This window comes from Drosophila eugracilis, unplaced genomic scaffold, assembly GCF_018153835.1.
Source record: "Drosophila eugracilis isolate 14026-0451.02 unplaced genomic scaffold, ASM1815383v1 contig_90, whole genome shotgun sequence".
Lineage (NCBI taxonomy): Eukaryota > Metazoa > Arthropoda > Insecta > Diptera > Drosophilidae > Drosophila > Drosophila eugracilis.
The window spans coordinates 9,651,838-9,678,047 of NW_024573812.1; the positions used below are offsets into that span (position 1 = coordinate 9,651,838).

The 26,210-nt window shown below is 42.0% G+C and overlaps 6 protein-coding genes across 10 annotated transcripts; 3 read left to right on the forward strand and 3 right to left on the reverse strand.

Annotated features, from left to right (window-relative positions):
* Positions 1–44: 44 nt before the first annotated feature.
* Positions 45–10,075, forward strand: LOC108112903 (ERI1 exoribonuclease 2-like). 3 transcript variants are annotated; one of them, XM_017223261.2, is made up of 3 exons: positions 45–724; positions 8,708–8,952; positions 9,009–10,075. In XM_017223261.2, exons 1-3 carry the CDS (start codon positions 702–704, stop codon positions 9,584–9,586), a joined length of 846 nt encoding a protein of 281 aa, XP_017078750.1. In that variant the 5' UTR covers positions 45–701; the 3' UTR covers positions 9,587–10,075. The 3 variants fall into 3 exon arrangements, with proteins under 3 accessions (XP_017078750.1, XP_041675592.1, XP_017078749.1); XM_017223260.2 differs by lacking the exon at positions 45–724 and adding an exon at positions 7,253–7,634; XM_041819658.1 differs by lacking the exons at positions 45–724; positions 9,009–10,075 and adding an exon at positions 7,249–8,497 and having other exon boundaries at positions 8,708–8,796.
* LOC108112900 (damage-control phosphatase ARMT1) lies at positions 10,037–11,669 on the reverse strand. Its single transcript, XM_017223258.2, has one exon. It carries the CDS (start codon positions 11,503–11,505, stop codon positions 10,102–10,104), a length of 1,404 nt encoding a protein of 467 aa, XP_017078747.1. The 5' UTR covers positions 11,506–11,669; the 3' UTR covers positions 10,037–10,101.
* Positions 11,670–11,753: 84 nt separating this feature from the next.
* Positions 11,754–13,859, reverse strand: LOC108112901 (damage-control phosphatase ARMT1). The gene is made up of 5 exons (XM_017223259.2): positions 13,682–13,859; positions 13,427–13,532; positions 13,265–13,361; positions 12,121–12,987; positions 11,754–12,059 (listed from the first exon to the last, which is right to left on the reverse strand). The coding sequence occupies exons 1-5, from the start codon at positions 13,768–13,770 to the stop codon at positions 11,908–11,910; spliced, it is 1,311 nt and encodes a 436-aa protein (XP_017078748.1). The 5' UTR covers positions 13,771–13,859; the 3' UTR covers positions 11,754–11,907.
* Positions 13,860–13,989: 130 nt separating this feature from the next.
* Positions 13,990–15,983, reverse strand: LOC108112899 (damage-control phosphatase ARMT1). Its single transcript, XM_017223257.2, has 4 exons — positions 15,565–15,983; positions 15,391–15,507; positions 14,606–15,338; positions 13,990–14,544 (listed from the first exon to the last, which is right to left on the reverse strand). The coding sequence occupies exons 1-4, from the start codon at positions 15,845–15,847 to the stop codon at positions 14,235–14,237; spliced, it is 1,443 nt and encodes a 480-aa protein (XP_017078746.1). The 5' UTR covers positions 15,848–15,983; the 3' UTR covers positions 13,990–14,234.
* A 464-nt stretch (positions 15,984–16,447) lies between these two features.
* LOC108113240 (ceramide glucosyltransferase) lies at positions 16,448–18,709 on the forward strand. The gene has a single exon (XM_017223784.2). It carries the CDS (start codon positions 16,770–16,772, stop codon positions 18,084–18,086), a length of 1,317 nt encoding a protein of 438 aa, XP_017079273.1. The 5' UTR covers positions 16,448–16,769; the 3' UTR covers positions 18,087–18,709.
* A 1,752-nt stretch (positions 18,710–20,461) lies between these two features.
* On the forward strand, positions 20,462–26,126 carry LOC108113122 (synaptojanin-1). Of its 3 annotated transcripts, none has more exons than XM_017223623.2 (4): positions 20,462–20,518; positions 21,437–23,002; positions 23,072–25,279; positions 25,341–26,126. In XM_017223623.2, exons 2-3 carry the CDS (start codon positions 21,545–21,547, stop codon positions 25,256–25,258), a joined length of 3,645 nt encoding a protein of 1,214 aa, XP_017079112.1. In that variant the 5' UTR covers positions 20,462–20,518; positions 21,437–21,544; the 3' UTR covers positions 25,259–25,279; positions 25,341–26,126. The 3 variants fall into 3 exon arrangements, with proteins under 3 accessions (XP_017079112.1, XP_017079114.1, XP_017079113.1); XM_017223625.2 differs by lacking the exon at positions 20,462–20,518 and adding an exon at positions 20,543–20,844; XM_017223624.2 differs by lacking the exon at positions 20,462–20,518 and adding an exon at positions 20,908–21,003.
* Positions 26,127–26,210: the final 84 nt, after the last annotated feature.

Consider the following 26,210-nt stretch of genomic DNA (forward strand, 5'->3'; position numbering starts at 1 on the left):
TTCGGAGCAAAAACTTGAATCGAAGTATAGCGTATATATCGCCTATTTTAAAGCCGCTGCACTTGTGAACGGGCGCCGAGCGAGTTGAAACCGAATAATAAATGCGGACCGCGAATGAAATCAAAGAAAACTATACTGTTTAGCCTGGAAATAATGCAAATGACAAGAGTGCAAATTTATTGACCGGTTAAAAGGCGATATTGCAATTGCAATTGCAATATTATTTTAAACACAAATGCTCTTAGCTGAAAAGTTGTATAAAAGAATCAAGAGAAGATACCGTCTGTGCGTGTGGGAAAATGTAAACAAACGTGTTAAATAAATAGCAAAAATAAAAACAACTTAACTAAGGAAATATCGAATAAGCGCAGTGTGTTGTTGTTGTGCCGGCTGCAAATAACCGTTGCTGTGACCGCGTGTGTGTGTGCGATTTGTATTTTACGTGTGTTTGTGTGCGTGTAAGAGTGAGCAGACAACAAAAGAAATTGCGCTCCCTGTACTTCATCTTCCTCGTCGTCCTCCCTTTTCGCCCGTTTACCGTTACTTGCACTGCCAAAATAGCATCAAAAAAGAAGGAAAAGGAGAGAAGTAAATAAATAAATACCGACGAATTTCAAATAATATAAATAGAAGGTCCTGCCAAAAAAGAACAAAATAGGAAAGTCAATTATATAGACGGCGAATCGAATCGAACAACAAACATGGCCTTGATAAGACTGGCAAGGTGGGTTTTTTTTGTTTTTATATTACCTGAAATCTATGTATAGGAATTTTCCCGTTAAAAGTTTTAGTCCCCTTCATTTCTCTCTTTGCTTTACCACTTAACAAACCGCAATTAAGTTCCAGGGGCGGAGTTTTCTACCTCAGGGGGTTTGTTCCCTACTATATAAAATTGATTTTTCTTGGCCCTCATCATTACATCCTGACAGGCTGACCTAAACTGACCCCATTTTTCATTTTCCGCTGAAAAAATGAAAAGCAGTGTAGGCCTGGAAAATCCGGCCCTGGCCTTTTTGTTGCCTCTTGGTCAACAGAAAATCGCTTAAGGCCGTGTAATAACTTTAAGGCAAATATTTATTTACCCAGCAACGAGTTGTTGATATTGATGTTGGTCAATGCACTTTAAAGCCCCTGAAACGCACTTCGAGATATCGCAAAAAGTATTCAGCCCCACGGGAAATCAATGATAACAATAATAGCTATGAACTGGAAGTTACAGAACAAAATTATAGAACTTTATATTTAATTACCATCAGAGTACATTAAGAACACGTTTTATATTGATACAGACAGTAATATTATTTATATTTATTTTTAGCTTTCATTTATTTACCTTTTATGTACTATTTCTTGTTTTAATGATCTTAATATTTTTTAAATCATTTTGAATCTCTTTAAGGTTAATATTTCTAGATTCTAGATTTTTTACTAGTAGTTGTTACTTTATTATTTATTAATAATAACATTACTAGTTCAAACATACTAATACGCAGAATTAGAAATACGATTCGTATAACAATAACTATCCATAGAAAGAATCTACAATTCCACCTAATTAATCCTAATAAAAAGATTACAGTAACAGTATATTTAGTAACCGTCTCGATTTCGTTTATTTTCTTTATCAACATTTACAACGTCTAAAAAAATAAACGGGGATTGGAATTTCCAACGTGTGTCTGGGACGGCGTAATTATCCATTAATCATTGACTCCGATTTCAGTATATATTTATGCTGTTCGCGTTGTTTACACTTGCAAAGTAAACAATCGCAAATCACACATGATTAAATTAATCAAGCGGCGCAGCCAAGGCGTTAACTATGCGATCAGTTGATTGATGGCCCGGTGACTGATTGGCCGCGTGCTGCTTAACAATATCAAAATTAGGACTATCCTACGTGCTATATATAAATATACATATATCTATCTATAGGTGGGTAGTGCCTCACATGCACTTCGAGTTTGATTGTCGTGGCAATTTAGATTACAACATGGATTAATAGCAAAAGCAAATGCTCAACTCATTTGATTGAGAATTTGTTAGTTCGAGCTGGTTCAGAGTGGTTTGTTCTGCAATTGATATAGATTTTATTAGTGCAATATAGTGCACCTGCATAACTGATTTCTAATAGACTTCGAGATGCGTTTCGACTGACTCATCCAATGGCAGTTCCAATTAAGGGTCCAAAAATAACTTCCAGCCTTTCAGCAATTGAGATCGCAGTTCCTAGGATGATGGGACTTCAGTAATTGAGTGTAATTGGAACTGAACACGAGGCTTCTAGCTATCGACTCCACTCCTCACTCCTTGCCCTGAGAAATCTCTAGCCAGATGACGGATGACAGTCCCCAATGGAAGCTGTAAAAGTGCAGCAGAGATTGCATCCACAAAGAATGTGTCTGTATCTCAACCCGATGGCCCCAATATGTCCTCGCCTGACCCGCTAGTTCAATTTGCACATCGCACTTGTGAAGCATATATACTATATAGTATATATAGCATCCATATATATATATGTTCAGTGGATGTGCAATGGAAACTTTTTGTGGGCCACAATGAAAATGTAATAAAAGTAAAACCGGAGGCTGCATTGATAAAGGCGTGTAATCTATATGACGACATGGTCTCGAGTTACTAAGTAAATAGCACCCTGCATATGGCTCTTATTTACATACTATGCACGTATGCCAGTAATCTCGGGTCTGCCGCTGGAAGACCTTATTGTTATACGACTCGTGCTGGCGACTCTTTAATTTAATTATGACTATTTCATTAATTGAAATGCGTAGTATTCTATAAATGGAAACTTTGTCGCAACAACAACAACAACAACAATAATAACAACAATGATCATGAAATGAAAGCTTCCAATCAAGATCTGTGCTTTATACTTTTGCTAACCATAAATCCAAATAGTCATATCGAAGTCAGTTCGATTTGTCATTTCATTCCACAAAAGTCGTTTTTTATTTCGGAATAGATCTTCGATTGATTGAAAGATTGGACAAAATGCATCTGATCGATCAATGGGAGGTCTTGGCCATCCACTCGTGAGTAAATCTTGTAATTGTCATTGCAAAATCAAGTTCTAGATTGCGCAATATTACAACTTGTCACAGTTAGCTCGAATTCTAGTTTTTTATTCTCACACAAACCTGTTTGGAAAACCAACAAACACTCCTTCCACCGCTGATTACTTTGTAATGCTGGAGAATACTTAAAAATACAGTACTGATACTTATAAATAGACTTTAAAATGTGATATCCCTTAAAAACAAAACATTTGTTAGAAAGATGGATTGGACATTTGCTTTGGTTTCCTTTTAAAAACAGAATAATTTCCACTTAAATACTCGTAAATCAAGATCCCAAACCGTTCACAATGACAGACTGTTATTAGGTAGAGAAATTATTTTTAATTTCAACATATTAATGGCTAAATACGGATCCGCCTTTACAGTCAGTAAATAATAGTCGTAAATAAAGCTGTGGGAACTTTCTCAATTGGAGGCATGCCGAAACAGTAAAAACCCGTTTGCAGGGAGCAGAAATCAAATATATTTATTATTATTGCCCAGTTTATAGATTATTATTTCCAACAATTGAATCAAACTCATACACAAACATACATACCCCAACATTTTGCAGCGCACAAATTAAAGATCAAACAGAGCAATTGGAGGTCGAAAAAAACCACAACGAAGATGGCATACACTCTACTTTAAAAGTAAGCAAAGTGGGGGTTAGTTTTCGGGAATCGGTAGATCGAACCACCTTCTGACCGATCTTAGAGTATTCTCTAAAGACTCCCCCAACTTGACCAATGAACGTTTAGCGCAATTCAATGCCCAGACATTGGCTGGTGGCAATCGGCGTCTGGTTTTCAGATGGCTACTGAGTGCGGGAAATCCGGCTGAAAGCAGTTTTCACCAAACTTATCCAAAGTCAAGAGCATGGCGCACACGAAACTCACGGATACAGATACCGCTACCGATACAACTGCATTCCGACGACCATGTCGCCACCACTACGCCAGCGATTCTGGTCGAAATTCGAATCAAGGGTACTGCAACTGAATATTGTATTCAAGCGAATTGCAGTCAGTCTGGAAATCTGAGGGACCGAGGGAAGGGGTTCCTTCATTCAAATAGAGCCCGAGAAGGTCGTCATACATTTTTGGACCGGCTTCGGAATGGTAAAATTATTATGCACGCGCCTCCATTTCCAAAGCGGCACGCGGGGCGTATGCGCAATAAATATATATATAATTTGTTTCCCCCTTACATTTTTTGCCTCTTATCCACTTGCTAATTTCTATCAATTACAATAAGCCCAGCCTCAAGTCATGTTTATTACAGTAGTCTCATCTCCAGGACCTTGACGGTAATCATCCGTAAATAAATAGCCGTACCTCTGCAAGTGGCAATTAGCAAAGCCAAGGCGAAGTCAATTGCCGTGTACGATAATGTTGAAAGTGCAAAAGGTGCCACGTGATTCCCTCTGAATGATCTCATAAAACATAATATTGGTTCTGCTCTATAATGACATATTACTATTACTATTGATTTGGATTCATAGAAAGAGAATCTTAAGTATAAAATGGTTTTCGAAGTTACCGAAGAAAAAATACTTCGAAACCCCTAAATGGGAGAACTAATTTACTTAAAAGCAATACATAAATTCTTCTAACTCAAAAAAAAAAACATAAGGGTATATTCTAAAGTTTTTACTTATCATAATATTTCAAAAACAAGATAAGACTCCCTAAATAAGCGTTAAATTGTTTTTTGCCAAACTCAATGGTTGATTTTACTTTATTTGGTTTTTCCATTTAATATGCTTGAAATATGCACATAGGCGCCTATTTCATTTATAGGCTTTTGTTTTTTTAGTTCGTTAGCTCCATTGTGCCCGGGCACGCTTTTCATTTGGCCAATTCATTATACCTCCTAAAAATGGGCCAACTACTGTTCGGGAATTGTGAAATACTAAATGTGTAGCTAACTAATAAATGCCTTGCCTTGCATTCAGTAGTGTGATTTGTAATTATTATTACTACAACTACATTGTTTTGGCGACAAAGAAAATTGCACTTTACTGCCAATTTTGTTGGCCAATTAGTGGAATGTGTAAAAAGGGGCTTGTCATCACTCGTTGAACAATTTGGCGAGATGATGACCAGTTGGAAAACCTGTTGCCGACTCAGGATTCTTTCAAGTGAAACACTCGGTGGGTGTGGAAATTCCAATGGGGGTGGTAGAAAACTATAAGCTAGTATAGCATGTAGCTTGCCAAAGGGATTGTTATTCTTATAAGTGGAAAAATCCAAATGAAGTGTTTTCTTTTATTCCGATAAGTGGAAAAATTAAAATTTATGGGCATGCCAGGCTATAAGCTACCTAAAAACTTCATAACAAAATTCTTCAGTATAAATCTTTCATAATGTTTGTTGTAACTCCAAAGAAAATGCTTTTTATTTAACTATTACTAAACTTTATAAAGATTTTAGTTTATCAAGTAAGCCCTATTTAAATTACACATTTTCACACTCTATACTTAATGAAATACCAAATCCTTCTCGTTGTTCAATCTTGTTTTGGTCGATATCTATTTACAATTGATCCTTTCCACTAGTTAACCTCCTTTCCGCATGAAAATTGCTCTGCCCCACTGGCATTCCGCCCACTAGGCAATTTGTTGCAATTTTCTAAATATAGCTTAACCCATTAAAGTCACTTAGAATGCAAAGCCGACAGCACGGACTCGATTCAATTGGCGCAAGTAAAAGTGAATTTAAAAGTGGTTTTCCTTCCTCTTTTTTTTACTTTTTGTGCAGCCTGCCAGAGACACAGAGTTCATTCATCCAATTTTATATTGTTTGTGCAAAAGTCGACTTCCGCATATGGTCCACCACGGTCCAGCCCCCTTTAGCCGCCTTCCCCAAAAACGACACTAAAAAGCGAAAGTGCGATTGTGTCTGCCATGCAGTTTTCTTGTTGTTGTTGTCCATTTAATCATTGCAAATTTTATGCAATCTGCCGTTGGCAAATGTGTGTGCTGAGGCTGATCTTTTTATAACCACTTTGTGTGTGCCATATATCAAAAAGCAGATCATGTCAGGCATTTTTCATATGTAATTCAATTTGATTAAATTGGCGCGGAGCGTGCGCCAAAAGTGCATTGACTCCGGAGGCTGATGCAGTGCATCTGGTGCATTTCGAAAATAGAAAGATTACCCTAATCGAAATGAGAGTACTAATCACAAGAGAAACCCCAATGGGGAGTTAAAGCATTTTGATGTCTAGTAAGTGTAGTTTTCGTACGATTATCATCAGACGATGGCACGCGATTCGTTCATTTGTCTATGGCTACTTAGTCCCCAATGCAGACTGATAACTTTGTGGAATATAAAGTTTAGCTCTTTTAGTTTCAACTTTCTTAGGTACGGCTATCGTTAAATAAATTAAATCAATTAAATAATTCATCTTACTTCAAAAGAAGTTTAAAACAAGAAGAAACGCTATAGTCGAGTGCCGCGACTATAAGATACACAATTTTAAAATATTAATTTTGCTAGTGTAAAATCACAAAGCGCCATTGTCAGAGATAGCATGTTGAGTAACTGATACTCACGTCACTGCTCAGGTGAGGCATGGACATGGGCTTTATATACTTCGCTATTGATACTAATCAAGAATTTATATACTTTATAGGGTTGGAAACACTTCCTTCTAATATATCCTTCTTAATTCTAAATTATTGAGTATTTCAATAATAACCTAATAAATATTGTATTTTCTAAATGTTAAACTTGCAAACAGATTTTTGTCTAATAAAAAATTAAAAATATCTTTGTCTAACATAAATAATAAAATTTTAATTTTCAGTCTATAACTTTCCTATTGGAAGGTTTTATAAAAATAATACACATTTTTTAAAAATAGTCAAATGTACAATCAGCGAAAAATAAATGAAATAAATTTGTACATTTTCTGATGCATAATTTTTTTCTCAGTTGTTTTCGTCAGCATACAAAAATAGAGACATAGCAATCTGATTGTGAGATAACCGGTGCAATTAGTGAAAGTAAGAGTCGTCGGCATTTGCTTTATACAACTTGATTTTATCGACCAAACAACAGACAGCTGCATTAGTAGCTCTCATTTGAAAATCCCGCCATTAACTAGTGTTGTACACAGCAACACCGAATTGAGGCTAAGTGGCAACGCTATACCGGCATGTTGCTTTACTCATTTTGCATGCGGCATTGAAATTCCCAAAACTTACTTAAAGTTAGTGCCAAAAATGAGCGCGCCAAGCACCAAACTGCTCCTAAAAAAGATGCCCTGCTCCATGGAGGATCTGGCGCAGCTAATCCAGGAAATGAAGTTCATAACGCCGCGTTCATTAAACTCCTACGGAAGAAAGAGGGTGATGCTGGAGTACGGAGATTCGGAACAGGCAGAAAAAGCCCTGACGCAACTGCAAGGATTAAGCGAAATACTGGATAAGCCATTGTGCATCAGCGTCTTTGGACCTCGTACCAGTACAGGACTCACCACTGCCAGCAAATCCACACAAACAAAGACAGCGGGAACAGAGTCTCAGAAACAGGATCCCGAAATCGACAAGTATGTTCGAAGGCTATATGCCTGTAATAATCAGTCCGACTTTACACAGCCTCCACCGCCTTATCTCCAATATAACTATCCACCAATTAACGGTGATATCCTAGCCAGAATCGGTCAGAATCTCAAGACAAATCACCGTTTCTACAACCAAGTATTACACTTGATGAATCGCATGAATCTGGAGCCACCTTTTGAGAAGCATTCCCCGAGTTTATTTGTCCAAACCTATGTCCAAAATGTTGGCACTCAAACGGAAGTAACACCCAGCGAATCGGAAAGTGAATTGGAAAGCGACGATGAGGAGAACAAGAGGGCCAAAAGACAGAAACTGATGCTAACACAATCAAATGAAAAAATGCAGGCCAAAATCCTCAAAAGAACCCGACAAATGCTGCAGCAGGCTGCTCATCAAGCTAGCCACTCTAATCCCAAGGTGGACATCCAGAAGCCCATTTTTAATGTACCCAAAATCGAACTAAAATTGCCAGAAACCCTAAAGCCATCCACCTCTAAACCTCATGTTCGTCTGTCTATCAATGAACTTCGAGATCTGCCTGTCTATAAAAATTACAAAACGGGGAAACCCAGTAACAAGCTGTACATTAAGAACCTGGAGAAGAGTGTGGATGAACAACAGCTAAGGGAACTGTATGCCAAGTACACTGCCACAGACAATTTGGACATCAAAGTCATGCAGCAAGGTCGCATGAAGGGTCAGGCTTTTGTGACCTTTCTCAGGCCTAACGAACCGGAGATCATAGCCCAAGCTCTCAGCGAAACCAATGGTCTTTTGTGGAACAACAAACCTATGATTGTCAGCTATGGCAAACATCAATAGGATCAGTCAAAAAATCAGGGAGAAGGTTAGATTCTTCTCGATTATTAATTTTCAAAACTTTTCCCCTAGACAGTAGTGTCAGTATTAAACTTCAGTCTAGTTTGTTCGTATACTCGGGTCAGCTGGAGGACAAGCTCTAAAAATATCATACCAATTTTCTACAAAATTCTTAAAAAATTAAAAAGGAGACTGTAAACTAATGCTTATATTTTACATTTCCCGTTGATTTTTGCAGACAACTGGGCCTGATAGATACTATATATGTGGACGGAGCTCGACCAGATCAAGTTAACGAGCCCGAGGAGTCGCTCAACGAAGACGAAATCACAGCAGCAAACTCAGTGCCCGTTAAAAACAAGAAGTCGAGGAAGTCCAAAAAACTCGCTATGCAACCATACTCCTATGTGATTGCCGTGGATTTTGAGGCCACCTGCTGGGAGAAGCAGGCTCCACCACAGTGGCGAGAAGCGGAGATTATTGGTAAGAACAGTTTTTAGATTTATATTACAATGATTTAATTCCTTATTCATTTCCAGAATTCCCAGCAGTGCTTGTCAACCTGAATACAGGCAAGATCGAGGCGGAGTTCCACAAGTATATCCTGCCCATCGAGTCGCCACGCTTAAGTACCTACTGTACGGAGCTGACAGGCATCCAACAGAAGACTGTTGACAGCGGAGTGCCACTGCAGACGGCGCTGATGATGTTCCATGAGTGGCTGCGTAAGGAGCTGCGCGCCCGCAACCTAGTCTTGCCGAAGATGAGCAAGTCAAACATACTTGGCAACGTCGCCTTCGTCACCTGGACAGACTGGGACTTTGGCATCTGCTTGGCGAAGGAGTGCACTCGGAAGCGGATGCGCAAGGCAGCCTACTTCAATCAGTGGATTGATGTACGTGCGATTTATCGATCGTGGTACAAGTACCGCCCGTGTAATTTCAGCGATGCCCTGTCCCATGTAGGACTGGCCTTCGAGGGCAGGGCTCATTCCGGGATTGACGATGCCAAGAACCTGGGCGCCCTCATGTGCAAAATGGTGCGTGATGGAGCGCTCTTCTCGATCACCAAAGATCTGACGCCATATCAGCAGCTCAATCCCAACTGCGTGTTGTGAGTTCCAGCGGCCAGCAATCCCTCCAAAACAAACAGAGATGAAACGAAACGCAGAATATCCATTTAGTTACTGAATTTTATTTAATTATTAATATTTAACGCAAGAAGATAGATGATTGGTACGAAAAAGATATGTGTAAACTGAAAGCTAATGAAAAAAATGCATAAAATTTTAATTACCTCCTCCTTTTTTTTTAAATTTTAATATTTGCCCTAATTTTTCTAGTAACGGCAATTGATAAGACTTGAACAATTCGAAGCATCGCAGCGATCATAAATACATATAAATTTATAAATAGCTATAAATATGGCCTTAGAGCATACATATTTTTCTACCATTCATACTTACTTGATAATGCTTAGTAGTAGTCTATAATACGGAATGCAATACTTATTTTAACGACTTACACCGCCTACCATTTAGGAGATAAATTAATAAAACGACAATAGGTACATATAAATATGTGCTGTTAATTGATATATCCAATAAGTCTGAATAATGATTTTTGATAAAAGTCAAACAATAATGTCGCTCGACAGTCGATGCTTGATAGCCACTTGTATGACAGCCTTGTCGCCTGTGGTCATCCACTCTGGATTGTCCTCCGTTAGCCACTCCACCTTGCAGACGGGCAGGCCACAGTAAATATCCGACTTAATGAGTCGCAATGCACAAACGCTTGTTGGCTCAAACCCACGCAGGCAATTCGAAAACTTTTCCGTGGACTTGTAGTTAATATCGCCTAATAGTTTTCGGTAGTTAAGATCGCCCTTAAAGATCACCAAGGCAGCCTCACTGATATAAACGTAAAGACAAGGCTGCACTCGCTTCATCTGGCTGAAGGCGTGGCCACTTGTCCAGAAGTAGCTTTTCTCGCACAAAATAAACGAACGATCCTTAAGGTACCCCCGTATTCTCCTACCGAAAGACTTAAATTCGGGAAATTCATGCTGGGAAATGAAGTTAAGCAGCCAGTGAAAATCTTTATGGGTGGCATCTAAGATAAACCATGGAATAGCCTTTACATGGAATCGCACGCGTCGAGCTAGCCCCGATTCAATGATGTACTCAGCAAGAATGAGATCCGAAAAGAGTTCTAATCCAGCGTTATCACAGACGATGTCCACGTAGACGGGTTCGGCGGCTTCAGTCAGATCTTTCCATACATCCGATGACTCATCTGCTAACAGATCCTTGTCTAAGCTTGTAATCTTCTTAAAAATGTTTTTATCCGAGCCTTTCTTTGCGATAGGCAGATCACCGCGATTTGCCCATGCGGATAGTTTAAGTAGACACTGAAAGTTATCCTTGCTGCGCTTTAGCTGTCTGGTGGACAATACTATATCCCTCATAAGGAGCGTCGAATTCTTAGTAGACAACATCTTTTGATCACCAAAGAAGTCATAGCTTACGAGGGTTTCTGAGCGCTGAAAGATCGACCAAACGCGGCGGTACATATAGCATTCGGCGTGCATCCAAACGGCTGAGAACCATTGCCTTCTGTCCTCGCTGAGACCCATCAGAAACTCATTCCAATTGTCCGTATCCGGGGCTTTGACCCGGAATATCTGAAAGTCGTCGTTGTTGATTATCTCTTCGCGCAGCAGCTGCAGACTCCACATGGTGCGCTTTAAATCGAAATGGGCATAGTCGCCAAAATCTTTTACAATTTCTGTCTCCCGATCTCGCAGGAATGTGATCAAATCCCGTATAAGTCCCGGTGTTCTTCGCTTGAAGGTGGCAAAAGCGAAGCTGTGCAGAAATCTGGCAGACAGCTCATCATTAATTCCTGGTGGATTGTATATAATCAGATTCTTTTCGTTGAATCGCAATTCCTTCATCTGCTCGATAGTCGCCTCCTGATTGCCCGGAACCGTGATATCCGTCACATCGGTACGACTACTGTGCTGGCTTTGCATTTTGTCTGAAACTACAAATTTTGAAACCCTCTGCCAGTAAAAATGTTAATTTTCAAATGGAGATTTCTCTAAGTTTTAGTAGCCCCTGGGCAACTGACATCCGTAAGTTTGAGTTTCTGTGCTTTTATAACAATGCAAATGGCTTTATAGAGAGGTATTGCTTGAGACGGCGAATATTCTTATTTACAAAAAGTTTGTCCTTTTTTGGTTCTAGGTTAAAATCAATAAATCATTTCATCCAAGAACAATTTCTGATTTAACTTCGTTAATTTTAATAAATCACTGTAAATTTGTAGATTAACTTCCCGTCCCTTGGATTTCCTGCTTTACATTCAACAATTAAGCTAGTAATTAAGGCTACAACAATTCAACTAATCCTTGTCCGTGTACTGATTCTGTCCTTTACTTGCTGGCAAACTGAATAACCCCGTATTCACCGGTGAGCATCCACTCCTTATCCTTGGCAAACAGTTTCTCTGCCACTCCATCGCCCAGTCCGCAGATCAAATCCGCTTTTACCGTGCGCAGTGTGCAAAGGTTAGAGGGACGAAAACCTAATGGAAGTGATGCAGGTAATTATAAAGACCTCTACACACGACCTTAAGATATACTCACCTCTTAGGCATTTTTCAAAGGACTCCGTGCTGTCCCAGGAGAAGTCCCCCAACAACTTGCGATAGTTAAGATCGCCCTTAAAAATGACCAGTTGAGCTTCCTTTAGGCGTTCGTATAGTGACGGATTCACCTCCGGCATGCGATAGAATTCGTAAGGAGACGTCCAGAAGTGTTCCAGTGGCGAAAGCTCGAACTTGCCCTCCTTTGTCAAACGCTGCCACTTTTTGCCTACTTCACTAAGCGCTGGATCCGGATGCTCTGCAAGGAATTTCAGTGTCCAATGATAGTCGTGCTCCATCACGTCTGATATGAACCAGGGAATAGCCTTTGGGTTAAAGCGCACCTTGGCCGCCAGACCCTTGTCGATGATGTACTCGGCAAGGATGAGATCGGTGTACAGCTCATAGCCGGCATTGTCGAAAATGATGTCTACAATACCCTCGCTAGAAGCTCCTTCGAGAGCTTTCCAAACCTCTGCCGTTCCGTCAATTAGCAGCTTCTCCTCCAGGTCCGTGACCTGGTCAAAGGCATTGCCAGTAGGCTTCACCTGCTTGCCGGAAGTGATAGACAGGTCACAGCGGTTGCCCCATAGATTCAGTTTGATTAGCTGCCGGAAGGTATCTGAGTTTCGTTCATTATTCCTGGTAGCCTTGGCTACCGCCAGCATGGCATCCACGCTCAGCTTAGCTGCCGTCTGTTTCTGCTGGCTGAAATAATCATGGGCGGACAAACAAGACGTAGCCCGGAAAATTGATGAGATTTTGCGATACATATAGCACTCAGCATAGAGCCAGCATGTTGAAAAGTAGTTTCTCTTCTCCTTAGGCAGTTTCTGCAGGAATGCGTTCCACAGTTGAGTGTCGGAATCTGTAAGGAAGGTGATTATAGTTTAGCTTAGTTAAGTAAAATATTTTACACCTTATGCCTTACATTTGTCATCACCTCTTTCATAAATAAAATTTTAGGTTTAAGGCTTTTAAGAAAAATTTAAAATTTATGATATGGTAGAAATGTTTTTATATATAATTAGATATAATTCGTTAATCTTGCTTTTAAGGTGTGTTTAAAACCACAAATGATATAAGCCGATAACATATTATATATAGTTGTATCACCTATTTTTCGAAAGCCCTAGAATACTTACCCTGCCCCTCAAAGGGCAACAAAGGACCATTGCTAAGGATGTCCTCCCGCAGCTGTGTAACATCCTTTGTAGTTTGTTCAATATCGGCGCCTGCTTCCTGTAAAGGTAAACCAAAGTTACTACTCCAAGGTCGAAAGGGGAAAAGTGCACCTCACAACTTACTGCACCATATGTGGCTAGTAGGTTGTCCTTGTCCTTGACCAAAGAATCTGCTATAGTGGCCAAGGTCGAGGGCAGACGAACACGAAAAGTATAGTAGGCAAAGCTCCTGTAACAATAATAATTTAAATGATAATAAACCATTTCGCCGCCCTTTATGTATGGGTGAAGATAAGTCACCGAGTATTTGTTACATATGCTCGGCCCATATAGACAACATCTATACTAGGCGCTATATTTAGCGACCTCCCTACTCACTGCTTATAGAGGGCAGCCAGTTCGGAGTGCGGAGGTGTTTGGCCGTCCACAATTCCATTTTTTGTGTCAAAATCCGGATCAGCAGCCATCTCAAAAGATCTGTTTTCGTTCCTATCGAATATGTTTTTGGAATTGAACTGTTGCGGAAAGTTTATAACTTGATAATGTGGCGGGTAGAGTGACCATTTTGGGTTCGATGAAAAATACACACCGATACATTCTCTCGATAGTAGGTAAGAGTTTTAATTTTCAAAATTCCCAAAAATTAAAGCGAAAAATGTATTATTTGAAATTTAAAAACCATAAAATACCAATAATAAACGTCTTTAGTGTTTAATGAATTGAATATACAAAAATGTTACAACAATTGAGTATAATCGGCATACTTTAAAAATAAATAGAAAAAATCCTTATCGAAATGTATATTGTTAGTAAACGTATTACCAATTAATAGTTTGAGAATAGCTTTCATTTTTGCAACTTCTCGCTTTGGTTTTAAGATATGTAACGACTATTTATTACCAATAATTTAAACTGCGCAGCCTTTACAAACTCAGTATCCAAATTCACGAGTTCCGTCCACGAACTGGATGACCCCATAGTTTCCGGAGACCATCCACCCGGGATCCCTTCTACTCAGCGTCTGACCAACACCTTCGCCCAGGCCGGAGATGACCTCGCTCTTGACCCTTCGCAGCATACAAATATTGCTGGGCAGGAAGCCCCGGAGACAGGTGCTCAATTCTTGGGTGGTGTTCCAGCAAACGTCCTGCAGCAGCTTGCGATAGTTCAGTTCTCCCTTGAATACTACAAGCTTGGACTGCTGCAGAGACCTGTATAAATCTGGATCCGTCTGAGCCATGCTGTAAGTCAAACAAAATGCAAGTTAGGTACTAAAAATCACACAGTATTTGCAAATCGCACCTGTAAAAAGCATGTGGCGATGTCCAGAAATGTGAGAGTGGCGCCAATTCGAACTTTCCCTCATCGAGATATTGCAGAAACTTCTTTCCTATCAGACTTATAATGTAGTCCACATGTTGGCTCAAATACTCGAGAGTCCATTTAAAATCCCGCTCTGTAACATCAGTTACAAACCAAGGGTGGGCCTTGACATGGAAACGCACTTTGGTGGCCAGTCCTTTCTCAATCATGTACTCTGCCACGATGAAGTCGCAAAAAAGTTCATAGCCTGCATTGTCTAGAATAAAATCCACCTGCTTCTGTTTCTTGGTCTTCTGATTGTCCAAACAACTCCAGATATCGGCTGCCTGGTTAACTAGTACATGGTTATCGGTGACCGCCACATTTTCTAGCACCTGACGATTCGATTGTTTAACTGTATCTGGATTGCTGGACACATCGTTGGAATTGCTCCACATGTCGATCCTTAGCAATTCGTCGAACCCTTCTAGGTTATTCTCGGATCGCCTAGTGTATTTGGTCAGGGCCAACACATCATCCATGCCTTCGATCAGCGCCTGTTCTTTGACCTTGGCAAAATAATCGTAAGATTTTAGAAATATGCTGTTCTCCAAAAAGGAGTAGAGTTTTCGGTGCAGGTAGCACTCCGCATGGAGGGAGCTGGCCTTATAGAAGGTACGCTCACCATCTGGCAGGTGGCTGATAAAGTTGTTCCAGAGTTCTTGGTCGGGCTCTAGAGATAAATAATTGTAGTAAATAAGATCTGAATTAATCTTAAAGCTTACCGTCCCCTGTAAAATTTTGAAACGGTTTGTCTGTCTGCAACTCGTACTTCAGCCTAGAGATTAGTCCAATGATGATTTTTAGCTCCTCGCGAGCAGCCTGTGTAAACTCATTAGTGGCTGGAAATCAAATTAGTGAGGCTTGGGATCAAAAAATGCTATCAGGTATAGCCTTACCAAACTGAGTGACTATCTCGGCTTTGTCCCGGGTCAAGGTATCTACCACATTTGTTAAGATCACGGGGAGACGACTCCTTAGAGTGTAGAAGGCGAAGCTCTGCTTGTAATGACCGGACATAAAAGCATTTAAGGGCGTCTGCAGGTTTACAATCTGATATTTGGAATCGAATTCCGTTCGCAGTATTCGCGATATTTTGCTGGGTTCTGAATCCGACTTGGATGGATATTCATCATCCAGCTGTTTGGACTCCGAGGAAGGTTCCCTCGAGGACGATTCCATTTTTTTTTTTTTGTGAATTTTTAAGTGAATTTTGTGCGTTTACTTCTGCATTATAGTAAAATTTACTTGTTTTTCTGACGGATTTTTCAAAGCTACAATATGTGCAGTGTTAGTAAACATGCGTCGTACTGCGTTTATGCGCAGTGACTATACGAATTGATTCATCAGTTAATGCATGTGTAAATGAAATTTTTGAGGATATGAAAGTTTTATTTCTAAATTGGGGTAAATTATTATTATGAAGTTATTTGATATTTTTTGTTTTCTTTTCGGAAAGAGTGTATTTATCTTTTATAAAAAAAACATTTTTTACGGGTATTTTATAAATTTGGCTTTAACAAAATCAATTTTTCTATGTCTCCTCATAGCAAAAAAAAAACGTGTATTAAAAATGAAAAATTTTTTGAAAACTTTAAAACAATTTAATTTTTTCGAATATTAATACTTAAATGATATATAAAATAATATAAATTATATTCATTAAGTAATAGAAATGTAAAAATCGTTAGTATTGAGAAGCAGCTGACATGTAAACAGTGTTGCAAAGCGACCGACAATCCGCGGTCTTTTTTAGCCCCTTTTCACTTCCGCATCTGATTCGCGACGCTGCCCCTCTATTGCAGTTTTATTTGGCGAACGAACGCGACGCGAGATGTGCAAAATGTTTAAAGCGCAAAGAACGATCGACCAGTGATTGCACCTTGATTGATCCGTTCAATCCGATCTGATCTGGCAATCCATCCAATCGGGCAACACAAAACCGCAGAGCAACCGCAGCAAATGCCATCGTGAATTGAAACGCCCACCCACACAGGCAAACGAAAGGGGATTTGGATTCGGAGTCACCACACACGCACACACAGACGGACTTTAGGAGCACCACCCGCACACACACGCACCCACCACCCACACACCCGCAGCGATGTCACACCTACCTTTGCCGCTTTATGGCTTCGCGGCATTCTTCATGGTTTTCTGGCTTGGGACTTGGATGGTGCACGTGATAGCCATCTGCTACGGCCGCTATAAGCTGCACAAGAAGTCCTGCAAGCTGCCTACGGAGGCACAACCCCTTCCAGGTGTTTCCATTCTGAAACCTCTCATGGGTGTCGATCCCAATTTGCAGCACAACCTGGAGACCTTCTTTGCCATGGATTACCCGCTGTACGAGCTGCTCTTCTGTGTCGAGGACAAGGAGGACCCGGCTATTCAGCTGGTGGAACGGCTGCTGTCCAAGTACCCGCTGGTAGATGCCACACTCTTTGTTGGTGGCTCTGACGTGGGCGTCAACCCCAAGATCAACAATATCCATCCCGGCTATATGGCCGCCAAGTATGACTTTGTGATGATCTCGGACAGCGGCATCAAAATGAAAGATGACACGCTGTTGGACATGGTGCAAAACATGTCCGAAAAGCACGCCCTGGTCCATCAGATGCCCTTCACCTGCGATCGCGACGGTTTTGCAGCCACCTTCGAGAAGGTCTTCTTTGGCACGGTGCAGAGCAGGATCTACCTTTCGGCGGACGTCCTGGGCATCAACTGCCACACGGGCATGTCGTGTCTGCTGCGCAAGGCAGTCATCGATCAGTTGGGCGGCCTGAGAGCCTTCGGCTGCTATCTGGCTGAGGATTTCTTCATTGCTCGCAGTGTGACGCGACTGGGCTGGAAGATGCGTATCTCCAACCAGCCAGCGCTACAGAACAGTGGACTCTGCGACATCGGCAGCTTTCAGGCACGCCTCATCCGTTGGGCCAAATTGCGCGTTGCCATGGTGCCCACCACCATTCTACTGGAGCCGCTATCCGAGTGTATGATTCTCGGCGCCATCGCCGCCTGGTCGGCCTCCGTGCTATTCAGCTGGGATCCACTGGTGTTCTACCTGGTGCACGTGCTCTGCTGGTTCCTGTCCGACTGGCTGCTACTCTCCATTGTCCAGCACGGCTCAATGCCGTTCCACAAGTTCGAGTTCGTCGTTGGCTGGCTTTTCAGGGAGCTGACCGGACCATATCTGTTCCTTCACGCCCTCTGGAATCCGGCGATCCGTTGGCGCGCCCGCACCTACAAGCTTCACTGGGGCGGAGTGGCCTACGAGCTGAACAACCCCACCTCCGATGCTGCCAACGCCCCACTGGCACCACAACCCGCTCCCACGTTAGAGCCTGCGCCAATCACCGGGGGATCCACGGGGGACACATTAATCTGCACGGGCGCCAAGCAGCGTCTGCTGGTGTCGTAGCACCAGCTAGTTAAGTTTGTTATTTTGTACTTGTGAGAAACCAACTCAGCGGACTGCAAGCGGCTGGCGGGCGGCGTCTAGCGTCTGGTAGAAGTATTATTAGCTGAACCTTAGTCACTACGTAAGTCTAGAGTTAAAGCTGTAAAAAAGGCGATTGCGGAGCGGCATCCTTGCACGCCTCCTGGACGTGAAGCGCGGCAGGCGGACCTAGATTAGTTTAAAGACACTGATTAGACGACGAGCGTATCGTTGCGATCACTCGCCAGAGATTTAGATTGTAGGCGTTCGAGCAGAGCGACCCGGGCGCAGTTTGGTGGCTTCATGGAAACTGGTTAATGATGCTTTCTGTATATATTAGGTACATATATTTGTAGCCAGCCTGTACAGACGTAAGCCCTAGTTAGCATTATGATTGTGTTAATTCTCTTCTGTTGCTTTATTGAATTGTAATTATTTATTTTTGGCCAAGCACCCTAGTTATATTGTTATTGTTAAGCCTAAACTTATGATTACTTTTAGTTGAGTTGTTTGTGTTATGTTCTGTTTTGCCCCAGCTTCTGTACATAAGCGCCGTAAGGGAATGCCATTGAATAAATCGAATCGAAACGATCGTGCGAATGAAAGCCCATTAGGTTCTTTGATTGATGTTTATTTTCGGTATCATTTTTCATACATAGATTGCTTCTGGTTATCAGTTATCTGAGTCACAGGGGTTTTGACCAAATAAGTGGGAAAAGTTTGGCTGACTCACGCCAACGACAACAAAGTAATTATCATCGTACTTTTGACTCGACTTTTTGCTTAATGCGGGCCAGAAGCGATCTAGCGATCTTGCACCCCAGTTTTTATCAGAGTTATGTGTGGGAGGTGATGGGTCAGGCTGGCGTCGACGACCATTATAATGAACAATAGATGCTGTTTATAGAACTTTCTAGTCACATGATCATATTGGATTGTTATGGCGGAAAATTCTTTCGATTTCTTTCAACAGAGCCCCTTATCTTAATGAACTTAAGCTTAAGCCATGACAACAGAGAGTGACACAAACATATTTATGAATTAAACGACTACAGATAGGAGAATGGGCATATCAGCGTCCAAGGGAAGAGGATATAGGTGGACCTTTCGATGCAGGTCTGGAACATACCAAGGCCAACGCCTTTAGCTTACGCATTAAGTAATAAAAATTACGACGAGACGTATTCTAATGAACCACAGGGTAGATATATTTGGTGGGCACACACTATAAAACGACTGCGGATATTATTTGCAAAGCCGCCTTGCCTAAAAATGGGTGAAAATGCAATTAAAACCGAATGACGTACATTTCTGAGGGGGAGTGCTAAAAATTCCGAATGTAGCCATATCTTGGCCAGGAATTATGTAAATTAATCAATCGTTATCAGTACCCAAGGCACGACGATCCACTCTAATTTTCAGTTAAGCGATTAGATAAAATTGTTGGGACTGCAAAAACCCTTCGACTAGAATTGTTTGTTGCTTCGTTTGCCAAGCTAAATCGAACTATATGAAAAGTGTATATGAATAATTAAGTACATATGTATTTTTTAAATAAATCCGTAATTTAAGCCTAAAGCTAGTCAAACGTACATATATTTAACGAATAAACCGAAGATCATGACCAAAATAAATCACAGTTTGTTTACATTCTCAATACATAATGAATGCAATGTGTAATTGCAATTTATTTACGTCCTTCGGATTGTGATAAGGCGGAATGGAATGAATCACCCGATTGTCTGTGATTTACAAATAGATGAATTGTTTTGGTGTTGATAATTACCCAAAATGTCCGCAATGGCAATTGGGTTATCTAATCGACTTTAGAGGAGCACGAGGGACACATGAAGAGCATAAAGAAAGAGAAATAACAACAGGATATGATAATCATTTCATTTTAAATTTATTTATATAGCTAAAAAGAGGCAAAAGAGTCATTCAGTGATATAAACAAAAGGAAACTTAAAATATCATTCTTTTCTGTGTAACAAAGGGAGCGTCTGAGAAACCCCCACGTTGAAGTCATAAGTAAAAGTGAGGACGTTTTCTTATCTGTTGATTAGAAAAGTGTGCAGTTTTGGGCGATTAAGATAACTAATAGCTATATTTGTCATATAAGAAATAGAAAATATTTTAGATACCATAGGCATTGGGGTCGCCAGTGATAAGGCGCCATTAGCTTTGGCCTATCTTCAAGTGTCCGATGTATTCTTTAAAAGTGGCTAATATACTTGACTTCTTTTTTGTAACTAAAATCAATTCAAATTCAAATGTTTAGATCAGTGCGCCAATGAAAACTGATTTCTCGATAATTATCGAAGCAAGCTAGAATGTTGTCATTCTTCAGCTTATCAAATACGGTCATACTAGCCAAAGCTCCCAAGAATTTTGCAATAAAATCTCAAACAAAGGTATTAAGTGATATTAAATCCCTAGAAAATAAAACAAATTAAAAGTGGCAATGGTGTTGTGAACTACAGTGATTTCTGTAAATAGTGTTCTTAAGGTGCTACGAATTTTGGATGTCGGAAAAAGCAATCCATTTCCGTTGCAAACTGCATGTGAAAAATCTATAGAATGCGCAGAAAATGTTTATCAGTCAAGCACACACACTCATAAGTAGAGAGAGTGAAAGCGAGAGAGCACAGCTGTCGCCGGTGCATGTGTGAATGCTGCATGTGTGTGCGTGAACTTGAGTGCGAGGCGGAAAATATTGGAAAAATTCCTACGCTTTTCGGTTTGTTTATGTTTAAGAGTTGCCTATTGATTTTTAACAGGCTACCGAAATTTTAGTGCCATTTCCAATTCAGTTCAAAGTGTCGGTGGAACTAGCTGAACTTTATCTATTTTCCCACATTTTGTTTAAATTAAAGATCAAGGAAACCAAAATTTATTGGTACAATATTTGTGTATATTCTTTGAAGAATTTAGTTTCATATAAATGAAATATATATTCTTATATTTTAAACATTACTTAATTATTTAATCATTAGTTGATTGCAAAAATACATTTCTATTTTTGCTTTAATCTGTTAAAATGAGTATTTATATATAGCAAGTTAAAAACAGAATATTATCAAACTCATTTTGTGGTTTTTATTTTTTAAACAAGAAAAACGTTTGTTGAGAAAAATAAAAAAAGATTTAAATACATTTTATAATAATGGCAAACAATTTTGTAATTAAATATTACTAAGTACACATATGTACTATATAATTGATACATGCACTGATAATCTCATTTCTAACCGAAATACACCCAATAAAAATCTAATTAGAATGTAAAAATACACCCACCATTAAATTGTTTATTTTATTTTCACCCGCAGATGTCTTAGCCTAGTGCTATCGCCCAAAAAAAAACCATAACCAAAAACTAAAGGATTAAAAAACATCATTCGAAAAACTAAAAAAGCCAGAAGAGAGATTCCAGCAAGATGGCCATGTCCAAGGTGATCCGAGTGCTGGAGAAGTCCATTGCCCCTTCGCCGCACAGCGTTCTTTTGGAGCACCGGCACAAGAGCGACAGCATCCTATTTGAGTCCCATGCTGTGGCCCTGCTCACCCAACAGGAAACGGATGTTATCCGGAAGCAGTACACCAAGGTGTGCGACGCCTACGGTTGCCTGGGTGCCCTTCAGCTGAATGCCGGCGAGAGCACCGTACTGTTTCTGGTGCTGGTCACCGGCTGTGTGTCTATGGGCAAAATCGGCGACATCGAGATCTTCCGGATCACGCAGACTACCTTTGTCTCCCTGCAGAATGCAGCGCCTAATGAGGATAAGATCAGCGAGGTGCGCAAGCTGCTCAACTCGGGAACCTTCTACTTTTCCCATACCAATGCTAGTGCCTCGGCATCCGGAGCCTCGTCACATCGGTTCGATATCACACTCTGCGCCCAGCGACGCCAGCAAACAGAGGAGACGGACAACAGGTTCTTCTGGAACCGCATGATGCACATCCACCTGATGCGTTTCGGCATTGATTGCCAGTCCTGGCTGTTGCAGGCCATGTGCGGCTCGGTGGAGGTGCGTACTGTCTACATTGGTGCGAAGCAGGCCCGTGCTGCCATCATCTCCCGGTTGAGCTGTGAGAGGGCAGGCACACGGTTCAATGTGCGCGGCACCAACGACGAGGGATATGTCGCCAACTTCGTGGAGACGGAGCAGGTGATCTACGTAGATGGCGAGGTGACAAGTTATGTCCAAACTCGCGGATCAGTGCCGCTCTTCTGGGAACAACCTGGCGTCCAGGTTGGCTCGCACAAGGTGAAGCTATCGCGGGGATTTGAGACATCGGCAGCTGCCTTTGATCGCCACATGAGCATGATGCGTCAAAGGTACGGCTACCAAACGGTGGTTAATTTGTTGGGCAGTTCTATGGTCGGCAGCAAGGAAGGCGAGGCTATGCTAAGCAACGAATTCCAACGCCATCACGGTATGTCGGCCCACAAAGATGTGCCGCATGTTGTGTTTGACTACCATCAGGAATGTCGCGGTGGCAATTTCTCGGCGCTGGCCAAGCTCAAGGAGAGGATCGTGGCCTGTGGGGCCAACTACGGCGTCTTCCATGCTTCCAATGGTCAGGTGTTGCGGGAGCAGTTTGGAGTAGTGCGCACGAATTGCCTGGATTGTCTAGACAGGACGAATTGTGTTCAGACCTATCTCGGCTTGGACACACTCGGTCTCCAGCTGGAGGCTCTGAAGATGGGCGGAAAGCAGCAGAATATCTCGCGGTTCGAGGAGATTTTCCGCCAGATGTGGATCAACAATGGAAATGAGGTTAGCAAGATCTACGCCGGCACCGGGGCGATCCAAGGTGGATCCAAGTTGATGGACGGAGCACGGTCTGCAGCAAGGACAATTCAGAACAATCTACTAGACAATTCCAAGCAGGTATGGGAAGATATTCAATCAAAGAAAAATCTACTTTAACACATTACTAACGATGTTAATCATTTTTAGGAAGCCATTGATGTGCTGCTTGTGGGTTCCACTTTGAGCTCCGAACTGGCGGATCGGGCTCGCATTCTGCTGCCCTCCAACATGTTGCATGCCCCCACAACCGTCTTGAGGGAGCTGTGCAAGCGCTACACAGAGTATGTTCGTCCTCGTATGGCCAGAGTTGCTGTGGGCACTTACAATGTCAACGGCGGCAAACACTTCCGCAGTATTGTGTTCAAGGACTCGTTGGCTGACTGGCTGCTCGATTGCCACGCTCTGGCACGCTCCAAAGCTCTTGTCGATGTTAACAATCCGTCGGAGAACGTCGATCATCCAGTAGATATTTACGCCATCGGCTTCGAAGAGATAGTGGATCTAAATGCATCCAATATAATGGCGGCCAGCACAGATAATGCCAAGTTGTGGGCGGAAGAACTGCAGAAGACGATCTCGCGGGACAATGACTACGTACTGCTGACTTACCAGCAACTTGTGGGCGTTTGCCTGTACATATACATCAGACCGGAGCATGCACCGCACATCCGGGATGTTGCTATCGACTGCGTGAAGACGGGATTGGGTGGTGCCACTGGAAACAAGGGTGCCTGTGCTATTCGATTTGTGCTCCATGGCACTTCCATGTGCTTCGTGTGTGCCCACTTTGCCGCTGGTCAGTCCCAGGTGGCGGAAAGGAATGCTGACTATGCGGAGATCACTCGAAAGGTAGCTTTTCCAATGGGCCGGACCCTGAAATCTCACGATTGGGTATTTTGGTGCGGAGACTTCAACTACCGCATCGACATGGAAAAAGACGAGTTAAAGGAGTGCGTCCGTAATGGAGATCTTCCAACCGTCCTTGAGTTTGACCAGTTGCGCAAGGAACAGGAGGCTGGCAATGTTTTTGGCGAGTTCCTCGAAGGAGAGATCGGCTTCGATCCTACGTACAAGTATGATTTGTTCAGTGATGACTATGATACATCCGAGAAACAGCGTGCGCCCGCCTGGACAGATCGCGTGCTCTGGCGGCGGAGGAAGGCACTAGCCGAGGGTGATTTCGCCGCTTCAGCATGGAATCCCGGAAAGTTAATTCACTACGGGCGATCAGAGCTAAAGCAGAGCGATCATCGACCCGTTATAGCCATCATCGATGCTGAGATCATGGAGATTGATCAGCTGCGTAGACGCTCTGTCTTCGAGCAGGTTATTAGGGATTTGGGTCCACCAGACGCCACTATTGTGGTGCATGTGCTGGAGTCTTCGGCGACGGATGAGGATGGGCCCACCATCTACGACGAGAACGTTATGTCAGCCTTAATTGCTGAGCTGTCCAAGATGGGAGAGGTGACTCTGGTGCGTTATGTAGAAGACACTATGTGGGTCACTTTTCGCGATGGAGAATCTGCTTTGAATGCGGCATCTAAGAAAAGCATTCAAGTCTGTGGATTGGATCTTATTCTGGAGCTTAAATCAAGTGACTGGCAGCATCTGGTCGACAGCGAGATCGAACTTTGCACCACCAATACCATACCGCTTTGTGTTAACCCTGCGGAACATGCTCAGCTTCTGCAGGCTATCACGCCGGAAGTGCCGCAACGGCCGAAGCAACCACCTTCACGTCCCCCAGCCCGCCCCCCAATGCCTATGTCGCCAAAGAATTCGCCACGCCACCTACCCCACGTCGGGGTCATCAGCATTGTCCCAAAATCAGCGAAGCCACCGATGCCGCCTCCACCACGAACTCAACCTCTTATTCCCTCACCGCTTCAGCCGCAACCGGCACCACCAGCAATGGACACCACGCCATCATCAAAATCTCAATCGCCCACGGAACACGTTTCTGCTAGTTCGTCGACCTCATCCTCTGGGAAGGCCTCTCCCACGGCTCCGGCCGTGCTCTCTGGTCCGCCGACCCCGCCACGCCAAATGCAGAGCAAACAGGCCACACCAGTATCGACGCCCACGCGACAATTACCGTCACCGAAGGATCAAATTCCACCCGATACCGCCTACGAAACCGCCAGCAACATTTACGAGGAGATTCAGGAGGATGTGCCTGCACCACGCCATCCACCGCCGGCTGGACCGCCGCCAGTGATAGGAGCACCGATGGGACCGCCACCACCGCTGCCGAATCGAAGGGGTCCACCACCCATTCCAAATAGGAGCGGCAACGCCCCTCCGCTGCCCACTCGACCCGCCAACAACTGAGCATCAGGCTACGCACACGGGGTTAGTTTATAATTCAGACGTTTTATTTTTTTCAAATTAATTAATGGATTTATGTATTCAGCTCGCTGTCCTGCACTCTGATTGCATTCCGAATCGCTGTATTTAATGTTATATATATTCTCAAAAATATTGGGCCACCCATGGAGAAGGAGAACTCCTCCTGGCAATATCTGCACTTCGCATGGAATCTATGTTACTAGTGTATTACCTGTTTGTTTGTCTCGATAGGTTCTAGCCGAAATCAAACTAAATTTAACTAATTAGTTCTACATAGCTAAAGCCCAAAACGAGACCCCGTTCTGTTAAACTTTTTGTACTTGTTTACCGCTGGCCAAACGTACTCAACCCATTTTCTCCGGATTTGCCGAGGACGAACAAATAATAATGAATTATATAAGCGACAAAGTATTACAATTACTCTGCATAAATGTAATGTTTAAATGAATTATAGCCGTACTAGTCAAATTATGAAATAATAGTGTAAACACTGGAGCAGCAATTCGAACTCTGTAACAGATTCCAATATGAAAGATATACATACATACACACACATATATAGTATATATTCATTGTTATTGAAACCACTATTGAAAAAAACTACCCATTATTCCGTATTATTGTTAAACTATCGTTGTAATCGGTCAATTTGAGGCTACATTCGAATTTGTGTTTCAGTTGACTTAACAAAAGTATATCAATGAAATTGAGAAATTGCAGTTGCTCTGTTCAAACGTTGAAGTTACACCTAAGATTAAATTAACCTCCCCCAATCGAATGAAAACCCAATTAGCATACAACACAATAAACAAGTTGGACCGCTGTAGCCGCTACACCAACTGCATACTCGCTAAAAGCTTTTGTTCTTAATTGGAAATCAATAAATTAAGTTTGTTTGCCCTTTTCCAGGTTGATAAAAAGAACAACAGTTGAC

Coding starts and splice junctions, on each gene's coding strand:
- LOC108112899 (XM_017223257.2), bottom strand. CDS start 15,847: ATGGAATCGTCCTCGAGGGAACCTTCCTCGGAGTCCAAACAGCTGGAT. Junction 15,339..15,390: donor TCAAAATTTTACAGGGGACG/GTAAGCTTTAAG, acceptor ATTTATCTCTAG/AGCCCGACCAAGAACTCTGG. Junction 14,545..14,605: donor TCGCCACATGCTTTTTACAG/GTGCGATTTGCA, acceptor TTTGACTTACAG/CATGGCTCAGACGGATCCAG.
- LOC108113122 (XM_017223623.2), top strand. CDS start 21,545: ATGGCCATGTCCAAGGTGATCCGAGTGCTGGAGAAGTCCATTGCCCCT. Junction 23,003..23,071: donor TACTAGACAATTCCAAGCAG/GTATGGGAAGAT, acceptor AATCATTTTTAG/GAAGCCATTGATGTGCTGCT.
- LOC108112903 (XM_041819658.1), top strand. CDS start 7,309: ATGAGCGCGCCAAGCACCAAACTGCTCCTAAAAAAGATGCCCTGCTCC.
- LOC108113240 (XM_017223784.2), top strand. CDS start 16,770: ATGTCACACCTACCTTTGCCGCTTTATGGCTTCGCGGCATTCTTCATG.
- LOC108112901 (XM_017223259.2), bottom strand. CDS start 13,770: ATGGCTGCTGATCCGGATTTTGACACAAAAAATGGAATTGTGGACGGC. Junction 13,362..13,426: donor TACTAGCCACATATGGTGCA/GTAAGTTGTGAG, acceptor TTACCTTTACAG/GAAGCAGGCGCCGATATTGA. Junction 12,988..13,264: donor GTTGCCCTTTGAGGGGCAGG/GTAAGTATTCTA, acceptor CCTTCCTTACAG/ATTCCGACACTCAACTGTGG.
- LOC108112900 (XM_017223258.2), bottom strand. CDS start 11,505: ATGCAAAGCCAGCACAGTAGTCGTACCGATGTGACGGATATCACGGTT.